This window comes from Helicoverpa armigera, chromosome 27 (assembly GCF_030705265.1).
Source record: "Helicoverpa armigera isolate CAAS_96S chromosome 27, ASM3070526v1, whole genome shotgun sequence".
NCBI lineage: Eukaryota > Metazoa > Arthropoda > Insecta > Lepidoptera > Noctuidae > Helicoverpa > Helicoverpa armigera.
In genome coordinates, this window is record NC_087146.1 from 3180743 (window position 1) to 3195712 (window position 14970).

Here is a 14970-nt window from a genome sequence, read left to right on the forward strand (position 1 = left end):
TAGTCATGAACACAGACAGCTTGATAAGCTTCTAGTATCGTAATAAGGTAGCCTAGCTTTTAGCCATGGTTTGACTCAATGCTCTTGGGAACTGCTTCACACAATAAAAACTAGCCTGTTGCCTTCCTCGATGAAGGAACTATTCAAATCTGAAAAACTACAATTTCAAATAGGCTAGTTTCCTAAAAAATAATAATTAGTCCGTCTTGTAGATTGTCCAAAATTAAGCGATACGTATTTTTTCTTTTTTAAATTGGATCAGAACTTGTTAAGATATAGCGTGTTAAAGTTGAGTGTGACGTCACTAGTTGCTACAATTTTCAGGACACTGTGACGTAAAAGGCCCCCACTCCTAATTTTTGAAGTGTATTATCTTTGTCATTTTATGTTTTATTAAAAAAAGAAAAAATACGTATCCAATATTTTTTGATTATCTAAAAAGCGGACTAAATATTATTTCATTATTTCGACCCTGGACACTACCCTATTCAATAGTTCCTGAAAAATCTTAAGCTATAAGAGTGCCTTTGATAAATAGGATTCAGCATCGGCCCTCTGATTAAAGTCAAGTAGTAAAGGAGGTAAACCGTCAGGCGCCCGATAGCGCAAAAAGAAGAGGCACAGACTTGTCAGATGCAATTTGATTGTAAGATGATTCACACACGACTTCATGCACCGCGGCGGGTGGCAGTAGTGGTGAGCGGTTTTCCGTGGCGGTTATCATCCAACCCCTTCATAGCCGCTCCAACGCGCGTTTATCCGCGCGGACAAGTGGCGAAGAAGATAACACCGCAAGAACTCTTTGTTGGGCGACTTTGGAGGGAAAAGAGCAGATTTCATAGACACCGTAAAATATATGAGATTTGCTTCACCGCATACCGCAGCGATGCGCGGTGCCGTGTGTGAATTACCCCTCAGCTTTATACTTATTAATTTCATATTAGTAATTCAAAACTGTATTAAAGTTTTGTTCTCTTAACCACCACTGGCTACATAAAGTTGCTTGTTTTTGTTTATATTCTTAATCAAATAAATATAGAAGTAAACATACTTGGCGCATTTTCCACTAGTATAACCCGGGATCCAATCACAGCACAAACAAAATGACAAAACAAAAATATTGTAGTCCACAAATTCATTTTCACAACACTGTTTCATTTGCATTATCCAATAAATCCAATAAATGCACCTTTTTTCACTTCACTTTTATTCAAATAATTCATCGCTTTTATTTATTGAAAACACTTAATAATTTTAATTTATTCAATTAAAACAAAAACGAGTTCGATGCCGTTCGAATTTCGGATTCACAGACACACAATTTTGAATTTAGAATGTTCTTTTATTGTCATTTTATTTGCTTTATTAATTGAATAAACACTTTTTATGTCATTATTAATTGAATAAATTGTTGTTAATTGTTTAGTTTTTGTTCTATATGAATGTATGTTTGTTTATGGGTCAATGAGATCGAGCCGCGTAACATAGTGCAACTGAACAGAGGCATTGTTCGCTATAAGCTTATATGTGAATGGAAAATTGACGAGAGAATACAGTGGATAAGACCTTTGATTAAACAATGGGATGGTTTTCATTCAGTGGTTGTTATTGAACGGCATGAGCACTTTGTGTAGCTGATGAAAGATGTATAAATGTTTGAGATTCTTCAACGCCATAAATAAGATAGTCTATTACCATTGAAGCTCTATACGGCAAGCACTATAAAAGAAACAAAAAAAGTGTTGCTACAGAAGTCATTCTCACATTTGAGATTTGGGCATATCCCATAGGTAGATATATGGTATACCAGCAGTATTTTTTTAGATGTAGTAGTAAAAACATACTCTGCTTTAGTTTAATATTAGGATATATCACTGTCATACTGAAATGGCATCTTTGTTTCTCATTGACAGATTCATGGAGGCTGACCAGTAAAATATTTTTACTCTATTTGACAAAATAAACTAGGCTGCACTTGAAATATATGCAACGAAAACACTAACTAACATTTTGATGGTAGTTATAACATCAAGCAATAAACCTACGACTATTTTTCGTGAGTCGTATCCATACATTTCTACCGCAGTGTTGATTACATCCGATAAGTTTGGCAGCCGGCCTATTGTCTCTAAAAAAGGATTATTTGAGGCAAAAAGCCTAATATATCCTACCATTGTGTGCCCCCATGTGAATGTTTAACATAATATCATGGTGTTTTAATGGTTTCTGAAATTAATGCAGGTGAATTGTCGCTTTTTTGGGTTTGTTCGAAGGTTATGTGGTTATTGTTATTTGGCTAGCCTTTTCCTCATTTTGTGTAGGTTTTTCTGAGGAACCATATGGATATAAACTATTTTTTTATTGCCTATGAGTCAGATTTTTACAATGATCGGGTGAACCATATTTGTCGGTAACATTGATTAGATACGTAATTACTTATAGTTAATTTGGATTTAGGATTTTTTAATCTGCAATTCTGCATCGACGCGAAATACCCTTATAGGTAGATACTTTATTAGGGCCTGGATCGTGGAATATAGTTTTCAGCAGTCGCGATATACCTTTTTTTTTAACGACGTCAAAAATCATCAAATGACCCCTTCCCGCTGTGGGTTAGCAGCGGTGAGGGAGTGTCAGACTATTACTGACTAAAAACCGTCGTGTTCCGTCGTAGGCCTTTTATGTACCAGGGCCGCAGTAATTCTTTCGAATAATTCCCTTCAACCCAAAAAGCAAACTATTGGCTATAAAATATCTACAAACAATCCTCAAATAAAGCACGATCTAAGAACTCGATACACCTTCGAGATGAAGAATTCACAAAAAATTCTCATCACTCGAAACTATAGTCTTCCGTATAATTCTACAAATTGTGTGTATCCGTCCACTGTCTATACTAATGTACGGACGTTTTAAAAGTAATTTATTTATTAGGGTTCCACAAGCGATAATGAAAACTTACGGAATTCAGAGATTTATGAAAATATGTGCAGATTATTATCGCAAGAATTATGGACGATGAACCACTAAAAATATTGTAATTCTGTATTTTGTAAAATAACGTAAAAAAGATTTTATTATGTCTAGATTATTTGTCCAATCTCAGAAGATACAGTTGTATAGCGAAATACTCATATTCTTAACGCCAGCGGTTTTTTCGCGCATCCGGCTAAAAAGTAGTCTAATGCCTTCCTTGAGATATAACGAGCTACCTAGTACTGAATTTATTTTTCAAATCGGTCAAGAGGTTTCTGATATCAGAACGTTGAAGCAAGTAAACTCCCTTGACTTTAGTATATTACTTAGTATACCTTGACAAACAACATAATTTAAGTATTCATTAAAATTATGTATATTTTGCCGCCGAATAACCCACCAAATAAATAAACCAACTTATAAAAACGTACGGAACACCAGTGTCAAATACAAAAAATCTACTTGACGCGTTTATTTTTTTCTTCTCTGAAACAATAAGACTAAGCATTAACTTTTTAAGCATTTATCCTTGATACCAGTTGCTGTGTACAATATTGTTATTTAACCGCTTTTAACTTGATTTGTTGTCGACCTAGGAAAAGGCTAGGCGGATAAAGATATTGTGAATGATAAGGGATGATAATTATCACTTTACGAAAGTTTCTTCGAAGGTTCACAGTAGTCTCTCATTTCGCTAATTTTGCTTAATTCGTGGACGAAACATTATCTGCCTAGCCTTTTTCTACGATGGGGTCAGCGCCCAGTCTAACGGTATGCAGCTGAGCACCAGTTTACAAGGAGCGACTGCCTGTCTGACCTACTCAACCCAGTTACCCGAGCAAACTAATACTCTTGGTAAGACAGGTTGTCAGACTTTCTTGCTTCTGAAAAAGGCGTTCAAATGATAGGCAATTACTTTAAACTATAAACTAAACAATATGCTTTGAAGTAAAGTTACTATTTATACACTATCATTATCAAGGCGAAAGATTTTGTGTGTATGTTTGTCACTTCATCACGCGCAAACGCTTGAACTGTTTTTGATAAAACTTGACAACAATGAAGCTTATACTTTAGAATACCTATAGGCTACTTGTTATTCGGGTGCGGACGTATATTTCCTTTAGGAACCAGGGTGAAACCGCAGGTAGAAGCTAGTAGTTCTAATAATAAGCACCTACATAAGTTCCTATATTCCTACCCTTGCAACTTAGACTCTTCCTATCATTATGCAGTCAAAAGCCAAGGATTCTAACACAATAGAACAAGATAGATGATAACGTTATTCAAACTCTTACATCATTCTGTTAATTTTTGTGAATTACTCATTCATTAAGTCATCATCCATACTAAGTTTTCACCGCAGTTTCGCCCGTGTCCCGAGGGAAATACTTCCTGCAATTGTATAAAATGGAGTCTATGCCCTGTCTATCTGTGTAAAAAATTGCAGTTAAGTGGGTTCAGTAGCTTTGGCATGAAAACGTGACAGAGATAATGTACTTTGAAAAAGGACAGAGAGAGGTCATAATTTAGCATAATTTAGTGAGCAAATAGTCTACCTATAGACAGCCTTCTAACAACTATGTTAGGGTCGGCTTCCAGTCGAACTTGATTCAGTTTAGAATCCCTTTTTACGTTTGCCCCCTAAATCCAATACCGGGTTAGCACGATACAAGTAGCTTTGGCAAGACTAACGACTGCGTCAGAAGCAAGGAAGTCTGACAACAAGTTGGGCAGTCCAAAAGTGTACAATAAATGGCAATCTGCACCCACAAATTAAGGTGCGAAACACGTGTGACGTTGTGTTTGTGCACAAAATGCTATACGCAATGCAATAAAAGTATGTATATAATAACGTCCTGTGCGGCAGGCTTATTGCTGGCTGAGTTCTCATCTAAAGCTATACAGTTTATTTTATTATATTCTTCAACGCACCATGAAAATAGCTCCACCGATCATAAATGAAGAGTTCATATTTTTTTATAGATTTTTCAAAAACAAAAGACAATGGCGAAGGCCAGCAGGCTGTATGATATAACTTTAACAATAAGTTTTGTACACAATGATTCAAAGAATCTTGATATCAGATCTCTATCTCCTCAGTTTTATGGCTCAAAATGTAAGAAACAGCGAGTTTTTACAGAATCCCAAAAGCTAGGCAAGAACAGAAATATCACTGTTATAGTTTTTCTTCGGGTTTTCAGAAAACTAGTTACTGTAGCTTTTGTCCTTCATACCTCAGTGCCTCAGGACGAAAGTCTTAAACCAATATCTGTTACCAGCGATGACTTACGGCACCAAAACGTGGTCTCTCACTATCGGCCTCATCTAAAGCTCAAAGTCGCTCAACGAGCTATGGAGAGGGCTATGATCGGTGTTTCTCTACGTGATCGAATCCGAAATGAGGAAATCCGTAGACGAACTAAAGTCACCGATATGGCCCACCGGATTAGCAAGTTGAAGTGGCAATGGGCTGGCCATATTGCTCGCAGAGCAGAGGTCCGATGAGGTCGAAAAGTGCTGGAGTGGAGACCATAATCTTATAACTTGTCCCACACGTCACCAGTAAATTGCAAACGGTAGGCCTGAGCAAATTGCTTAGACCTTCCATTATGCGGTATCATTGAGTAAAAACTCCAGGATCGGTCAGACATGCTGATGATATACGGCATAATATGAATAACCTTCAGATGTGGGCGGAACAATTAATATATTGTGGATTGTTTTGGGATACAAGGGCTTTTAAAATGTAGCAATATACATATACCCGACAATTACAAAGTAAGGTCCAGCTTTAGCATAACATAATATAACCCCATGAGACGGTCGAACACTTGACGCAGTCGATCCACGAATGGGTGAACCTCTCTGTCGTAGCGCGTTCTTTTGGGTACGTTATGTTGGGGTTAGGAAGAAGCAAAAATCTGACATCTGCAGCAGAAAGCTGGGTTGAGGAGGTCAGATAGCCGTTGTAAAACACTGGTACCTTACGGCATCCCATTAGACTAAAAGCCGATAGAATTGGGAAAAGGCAAAGCAAATTCCCATTATTAAATTGACACTTAAAGAAGTATAACCTCAAACTTATGAAGCATACTACACAGTTACTCTAATCCTAGGAAGTACCACTTAAAGTACTAAAAAGCTCAAAAAATTACATAATGCGATCAGCCTTCGCATGACCATCACGCCAGTTACACATCTATGCGACATGGTTTGAACCCAATTATAATTACGTGTTTACGGAATTCAAACATTATCTCTTTGGTCTTTACCTTTTTGCTGTCATATAGTTTTTAATGTCAATGTCAAATGGAACATCAGTAATGCTGACTCAAGATTCAAAGGTTTGGAGTTTCTTGCTAAGGTAACTGAGTTAAGAACGTCATATTTATAAGCAATAGTTGTAAGGAAAAGGCTAAACAAATAAAGAAAAAGAGTGTCGAGAAATATCCCATGTATGCTGCATCACCTGTCCAGCCTTCTCCCAACTATGTTGGGTTCGGTTTCCAGTCTTACCGAATGCAGCTGATTAGCAGTGTTTTAAATGAAGCCACAGACTATATGACCATCTCAACCCAGTGACCCATCTAACCTCTTGGCAAGACTAGTTGCCAGAATCCTGTAACGACTACGAAAGACGTTCAAATGACATCCGGGAACCACCAATTTGACATGCCTTCCGAAACACGGTGGAACTCATTACGTCAGACAGTCAACCAGCCTCTATTATATAATACTAGCTTCCGCCCGCGGCTTCGCCCTCGTCAAGTTCAGTTATATCGCGTTTCCAAGAGCATTCTTCAAAAGTTCGGATTAAAAACTATCCTATGTTCTTTCTCAACGACAATTCTGTACCACTCTACTCTATTTCTGTACCAAATTTTATTAAAATCAGAACTTAGACGTGAAAGCGTAACAGACAGACAGACAGAGTTACTTTCGCATTTATAATATTAGTAGGGATCTAGCCGCTTATGAGCTCCTCAAATAAACCAAAAGAGCATCGAGAAATATTCCAAAGCATGCTTTACTATATTCAAAATAATATTACCACTAAAATGAACAGCCAGTTACCATAATAATGACCTTTTTGTAATAACCAAACGGCGTTAAGTCAACCTCGGTGGACCTATTGTTTTAACTACAGTCGCCATGTCTGATATCATTTACATCTGAATATGGTCAGTTTCATGACCTTACTGCTCCCATGGTCGGGTTAGATAAAGTGTGGGTTATGGGGTTCATGTCATTTTGGTTTTTAGGTATTTTGTTGTAGCTAGGTTCTAGGTATTGTATGATAGTTGAGTCCTATATGCTAGTTTACATAGTTACATTTTACATAATTGTGTAAAATACTACCAAAAAATTATGCGAGCCCTAGGATAAGTTAACCTACAACCATCTCAAGGAACGATTTGGCTTTGTATAAAAATTCATCTCTATCGACGCAGCCGTTTTACCATTTTAAAATGCAAAGGATCCCATATAGCACCACTGAAAGTTTATATGGGAAGCCAATTAATATTTAGAGTCTCGAAATAATAACGACTGTACGGATTTAGATGTAGTTTTGTATGGAGATAGATTGAATTCTAGGACAGATTATAAGTGAGTCTAGCAAAGGGAAAACAGCTACTTCAAAATGAATCCCAAATTACGCAATTACTTATAGTATTTCACTCTGAACACACAACAATTACTTCAAAAAACAATTTGACTAATTTACGCTGTAAGCCAAAAAAAATCTTCCGGATTCTTTGAGTACATAGTATAAATTAATTACGCATTGTTTATTTGTTAGTATGTGTAATGGCCGTTGCTAAACTCAAGTTTATTTAGCAATACTATAAAGCTGAAAAGTTGATTTGTATCCTTGAACGTGCTAATCTGGAACTATTGGACTGATTTAAAAAAATCTCTCTCTAAGGGTCGATTTTTTAAGGAATAAATATGGTGGTTTGTCAATTTTTTTATATACAAAAGCTGTCCAAACGTCAAATATATCAGGTAAAAATAACCTAGATTTTGAGTAATTCAAAAATCAATTGATGAGTTCGTTTTTCCGAAAACTGAGAAAAAAATATTATAATTTCATTTAATTCAAAGCAATACTTTAGCTACTCTCCTTTAATTTACTAAGGTCTCAAAAAAGGCCCAGTCCAAAATACTTGAGAAAAAACAAAATACTTACATTTATAAATCTCTCTTCCCGGATTCCTTCCATAAGCTTCTTCATATTCACTGACAGCCATAGGTCTGGAAGTCACCACTTCTCCGCCAGGCTTCACCACGTAACTCGGCACGTTCCCAGGTTTCTCCAACTCGTACTCATACACCGGTTTGATATCTGGTCTGTTTGGATCATTACCGGGTTTGTTTGGTTTGTCATTACCGTAGGCTGGTTTGTCATTACCGTAGGTTGGTTTGTCATTACCGTAGATCGGTTTGTCTGGGTCTGTATCATAGCCGGGGTCATCTGGGTTTATGTAGTCGGGGCGGTTTGGGTCGATAGGGGGTTTGCCATATCCTGAAATAGGTTTTGTATTAATTTTTGGGTTTTGGATATTTTTGTGGCTATCGTGATTGATAATGTTTTCACTTCGTTTAGCCCAGGAATTTGCAATTGAGATGGATGGATTTGCAGATGAACTGTGCAAATGGAAATATGACTACTACATACATAAGACACTTATTACTAAGATAAGATACGTGTACTACGTAATATTCTATTTACAGAAATGTTTCCTAACGATACTTGGATGTAGTGAGCCTTTTGATAATTGACTTCATCCAGCTTAGAAATAGTAATATTCTAAACTATCAATATTTCTATTTAAGAATGGAATATTTTCATTGGACACCTACAGAAAAATGAGACAATATCATGCAATGTTCTTATATCGTTAAAAATTATTTATCACAGACAACCTTTTGATGGATGTCTATGGCATACATAAAAGAATATGTATACCGAAAAGTAAATAAATGCTAAATGAAAATGTTCCTTACCTGTATCAGAATCTTCACTTCCATAAGACGGCTTCTGCGGCTTTCCATATGCAGGCTTACTAGTAGTTGGTCTTCCTCCATAGCTAGGTCTATTATTATCGTTCTGACTCCCATAAGAACCTTGGCTACTACCATAGGACCCTGTACTGCTTCCATATGACCCTTGGCTAGATCCATAGCCACCTGAAGTTCCCCCATAAGAACCCGAAGTTCCTCCATAAGATCCACCATTAAAATCACTTTGTCCACCATAAGAACTCTGACTTCCATAAGAGCTACTGCTGCTTTGTGAAGATTGTGTACTCCCGTATGATGCTTGAGATCCCCCATAGGAAGCTGTAGATCCTCCATAGCCTTGCGTTCCTCCATAAGAACCTTGGGTACTTCCATAACCGCCTGAGGTGGTCCCATAAGATCCTTGACTACCCCCATAGCCTTGGCTTCCATAAGAACCTTGTCCCCCGTAAGATCCTTGTCCATATGACCCATATCCACCATAAGAACTTTGATTATTACCATAACCTGCCCCATTTCCTCCATAACCACCCTGAGGTCCATACGAAGGCTTATGGTAATCTTGAGGTTTCTGCAACCCATAACCGCTGTCTGTCTGACCATAAGGTCTGTTAAAGTAGTACTGACCTCCGTAACTAGCGTGGTTGCTACTGTAATCGCTCTGACTGAAAGAAGCATGGTTGCTGCCGTAAGAAACCTGGTTGCCGTACGAAGGTAAAGGTTTATCATTACCATATGATGGCCTATCATTACCATAACCAGGTTTTTCACTCCCATAAGAGGGGCGGTCATTACCATATGCAGGTTTATCATTTCCGTAAGATGGTTTGTCGTTACCATATGCTGGCCTATCATTAGTGTATGGTGGTCGGTCATTCCCATACGATGGTCGATCATTCCCATATGATGGTCTATCGTTTCCATAACCTGGTCTTTCACTCCCATAAGAAGGTTTGTCGTTCCCATACGCTGGTTTATCATTCCCATAAGCCGGCTTATCATTCCCGTAGCCCGGTTTTTCTGCACCATATGTTGGTCTATCATTACCGTAGGATGGTCTATCATTTCCATATGTAGGTTTATCATTCCCATAACTAGGTTTATCATTACCATAAGATGGTCTGTCATTACCATAACTTGGTTTATCATTACCATAGGTTGGTCTGTCATTTCCATAACCAGGTTTATCATTACCGTAACTAGGTTTTTGTGGTTTTGAACCACCACCGTAACCACTATCGTCCGGTTCTCCATAACCTGGTCGTTCTGGTCTAGGGTCTGGTCTATATGGGCTTGAACCATAGCCAACATCTCCTCCTACAGATCCATAGTATTGGGACTGGGAACTTTGTGATTGTGAATAAGAATTCTGACTCGAATATGTTCCATATCCATAAATACCTTGACCAGAAGTTGGTTTCGGAGGCTTGTATGGTCTCGGAGGGTCTTTAATTTCTACGTGTATTGAGTTATCATTTTGACCATAGCCGGCTGATCCCTGGTATCCTGGTCTAGGCCGATCGTATGGTTCTTTGTTAGGATAAGGTCTTGGACCTACAGGAGCCGGTCCATAACCAGGCTCAGGGTCTCCATAACCTGGTCTTGGGTAATCATTAGTAGGTTTATTATAACCTACATCACTTTGAGGTCTAGGCTTTCTATGCGGCCTGATGATGTAGTGGTATTCAGGTTTTTCTGGTACATATGGAGGCCTAGGCCTATTGTAATCATTGCCAGGATACCCTGGCCTGTTATTAGGCTTATAAGGATCTTGCAACTGCAAAACGTCATAAGGATCCGGCCTTGTGTTATAAGATCCATTTTGCACTGGCTTTTCAGGCTTATAAGGCATATCTTGAGGCTTATGATCACCATAACTGGGTCCAGCATCAAAATCAGGTTTAGGATTCGAATAGTCATCAGGTCGTTCGTCATACTGGGGTTTGTAAACCGGTCTGGCTACTCCATACGACTCAAGGTCTCCAGAAATGAGGTAGTCATCAGTGAAGGGTAATTTTGGATCATCTACAGGTCTGAAAACTGGTCTATGAGCTGGTCCTGGACCGTCTGAAGGTTCATCGAACTGTGGTTGGATGGGAGAAGGGGAGGATTGCTCGCATTGAATACGACGGACGTAGAAGTCGTAGTCTGGATTTCTGAGGAGTGAGTTCTTCTCTTTGAGGGTTTTTTCATCGTTGTTGCTAAGGTTGCATGTGGCGTTGCCTTTTGCACCGACTCTGAAATGGAAATTAAAATTTAGAGTAAGATACAGCTATTTTATATGAATGGATTCAAAAAGGTTCCTCTGTTTACAGCAGTAAGTCTTTTATAGAATTGCTATCTGACAAGAGGGGTGTTGAATCTAATTTATATTATATAAAGTATATTGGGACTTTCTCTAATCTATCGTTTATAGGTAGATATTTTGCTGATATACAGAGTTCATTTCATATTATTATCCCAACTATTTTCCCACCAAAAAAACACAAATATCCTCAGTCAGCGCCATCTATCGTCAATATAACGTACCCGTAATCATAGCTCTGGCATTGTTTGTCTTGTTTGCAGATCTGCTCGCATTCTCTCGTTGTTAGTTCCGTCACGTTTCGGTAGATGGCGTCAGGCGGTAGTTGCTCTCCGATCGATACTCGTTCGAAGCAATCTGGAAATTGAGAAATATGAACTATATTTATTATTATAACAAAAGAGGACTTATTTGTATGTCAAAAAGTGTGTAAAAACTAGCTCAGTACCTATATACGATAAGCCTATATGGCCCAAGAGATCAAGCGTAAGCGATTAACATCTTAATAATATGAAAATGTGTTTTTTGTGTTTATAATAAATGTAAAATAATTATATGGATGTTTTTCCTAAAAACTACTGAATTAATTTATGAAAATTTACGGTAATATAGCTTATATCAGAATTGCAGAATAGAGTCCCTACTGAGGATACTGTTTCTCACACCCGAATAAAAAGCTGCCTATAGCCTTATTCGATAAATGGCTAACTAGTCTTAACGTCTTCTTGAGATTGCTATTGAGACAAACAAACGAAGAATCTTTTCACCTTCATAATATAAGTTGTTGTACCTACTTAGTTGTAGTAAAGTTGTTAAGTATTCTAATTTTACTTACATGGTAAAGAGAGAAAGAGTATAAATATACTCTACTTACCAAGTGAGCAAAATTACAATAACAACTTTTCGTAACAATGTCAAACAAGGATGGTTTATTTAATAAATTGGTCGTTACATAATATAATTATAATAATTTCAGTTGCATTATAATATTTATTGCTGCTTCAGTATGCATGCAATAACGGAGGTTTGGTAACGTTTGGGAATTATTTTTATAAGTTTCGACATTTTTACAGAATTTAGGTACGTAAGGTGGGTAGGTTTATGTGTCTTCAAGTGTAACAGAAGTTATGGTTACTATGGTAACTTGTTTATTCGTGTGTTGCTATATGTATTGGTAATAAATAGAAAAGTTCTTATTATATCCCCTTTTACAGGTAGGTAAGTACCTATTGTATTATATGTAAAGCAAAATCAATGAGCGGATTTACTGTAGGTACCTACACCCTGCTACCCAATAAAATGACGCTCAAGAGTTTGTTTGTTTCATTGAATGATTTGAAAAAAAGTCGAATAATCGGGAAATTATAATAATATTTAAAAGGAACATTTTTATTCAGGTGTGAAAAGTGTATGTAGTTTCAAAAAAGCGGGGAAATAAAAGTTACGTCATAAGTTATTACCTACAGTACAAAATCGTCGGGCATGTCAGTCTGTTTACTACTGAACTCTTTCAGGTACTACCTAACTGAAAATCAGAGTAAAACTTGGCGCACCATGGTCTATATTTTTCTACAAATGTTTTCTTTTTGATAAGTAATTCTAATAAATATAATAAGTAATGTTCAATGGCTTACCTTCTATAGAAGTTCCAAGTTGCGAATCAATGGTGAGCGTCTGTACAGCAGCCGCGAGCAACACCGGGCACAATACTAGTATGTTCAACATTTTTACTAACAAACCAACTAACATAGTTTCAACACTGCATTTAATTTGTAGCCTCCATTTTTTAAATATTTTTCACTTATTTTTAATCGTCCTTTTAATTAAAAAACTTTGTGAAAAATATTATTTTAATCAAAATCCATTGTTTTAAAAATAAATTTTATTAAAAAAAATTAAGAGTTCACGCAATGGAAATCGAAATTCCAATTTCAGCACTCTCTAAAACTTTTCATAAATGTTATGACGAAGTAACAAAAGTACATTTATCTCTTCCGCACTTAAAACAACACGATACGAGGAAATGAGACAGCTAACACACATTCGCGGCCAATTCACGAGTTCTAAATACAAATTCCGAAATTCTCCCGCTAAAATTCCCACAGATTAAGTAAAAAGTTTCAACTTTTTTTTCTAAATTGGAAAGAGGCGCACGTCCACGCAGGTTTAGTTTTGCAAATATTATGGCGCAAATACCTGGGTGTGCCTTTGTGTCATGGTTCGATGGCCAGAAAACACTTCCTTGGCATCTCATGTGAACCTTTAAGTTTGTTAATCGGACAGGTAGGTGGTTAGTAAGCTTTAACTTCGGGTTTGTCTGCAGAAAAAGATCCAAATAAGAAATATTTTTTAAATATGGTCCCAAAATGCATCGTGTGAAATCGTTCACTACCTACAGAGAACATTTTTACGAATTTCTAAAGAAACAACCAAAGTCCATCCTGCAAAAAATAACCTCAAACTCAAAATAATTCATTCGAAAGTTTTTTTGAACGTCGAACTAAGCTCTTTTTACACGCTTTTTATTAGCTTCACCTGTATGTTTGTATGTTTGTAGGTTTGTATGTTTGTATGTTTGTATGTTTGTTTGTAACCGACTTCTTTGGGCGCGATTTTGACCCACTTTAAACGGCCAGATTGCGTTCAAACTTTGTAGATTTATTGAGGACCGATGACAATACACTAATTTGATAAAATTATTCCATTTTAACCGACTTCCCAAAAAGGAGGAGGTTACACATACACATCGATTACTCCGAGGTTTATAGACCGATTTACGTGATTCTTTTTTTGTTCGACTTGGAATAGCTGCCAGTTGGTCCCATATTCATCAGGTCAGGATCTGATGATGGAAACCCTGAGAAATCGAGGGCAACCTTCAAAACTTGTAGGCATACATAGGGTAAAAACTTGACACTTAGGTGTACGCCTAAAAGCACTATTCAACTGTGAAGATTTGGAGCTGACCTGATGATGGAGACCAGAGAGGGTCGAGGGAACTCGACAACTGAATATGTAAACTAACCTCGTGTTTGGGCTTAAATTATTTGTATTGACAAGACCTTTGCAACAGTGAAGGTTTGGAGCTGACCTGATGATGGAGACCAGAGAAAATGGAGGGAACTCGACAACTGAATATGTAAAATACCTCGTTTGGACTTATATTCTTTGTATTGATGAGAACTTCCCACTTGTATGGATAGTGACAACTATTCGTATCACTGAAAAGCTTTAAATAAATAACCTTTTTACAAAAAAATTAAACCGACTTCCCAAAACACTAAAAAGCAAAAAAAAAACTAATTTTAGGTGCATCGGCCTAGGTCGGTGGCAAAATTAACTTAGTAACATCCATTAGACACCGACTTCTAGGCTTTTCAATTTGCAAAATATGATCTTTGTTAATTTATATAATTTTCATCTGTAGTCGATAAGGTAAGAAAATTAATTAAAATTTTCTAGAATTTTTCTCTACAGTCGATAAGGCAGGACTCGATGTTAATTTTTATTTCCAATAATTATCTTTAGCCGTTTTCTCTAATATTGACAAATTTTTGTATACTAAAGAGAATTTTAATTCTACAAAACAAATAATAGTTTGAAAACAAACTAAAAGTAGAAAATAAATAATAGTTTAAAAACTAAAAACACGCTTTTATAGA

At 36.9% G+C, this 14970-nt stretch overlaps 1 protein-coding gene across 2 annotated transcripts in view; it reads right to left on the minus strand.

Annotated features, from left to right (window-relative positions):
• The window catches only part of LOC110369622 (uncharacterized), a 30665-nt gene extending 17059 nt beyond the window's left edge, over nucleotides 1-13606 (minus strand). For both annotated transcript variants that reach the window (XM_064042126.1, XM_064042125.1), the window contains exons 1-4: nucleotides 12943-13606; nucleotides 11533-11665; nucleotides 8989-11240; nucleotides 8171-8506 (exon numbers count right to left, since the gene is read on the minus strand). In XM_064042126.1, coding sequence (XP_063898196.1) covers nucleotides 8171-8506; nucleotides 8989-11240; nucleotides 11533-11665; nucleotides 12943-13057 — 2836 coding nt within the window. In that variant the 5' untranslated portion in view covers nucleotides 13058-13606. The remainder of the gene's footprint in view (nucleotides 1-8170; nucleotides 8507-8988; nucleotides 11241-11532; nucleotides 11666-12942) is intronic.
• Between the last annotated feature and the right edge of the window lie 1364 nt (nucleotides 13607-14970).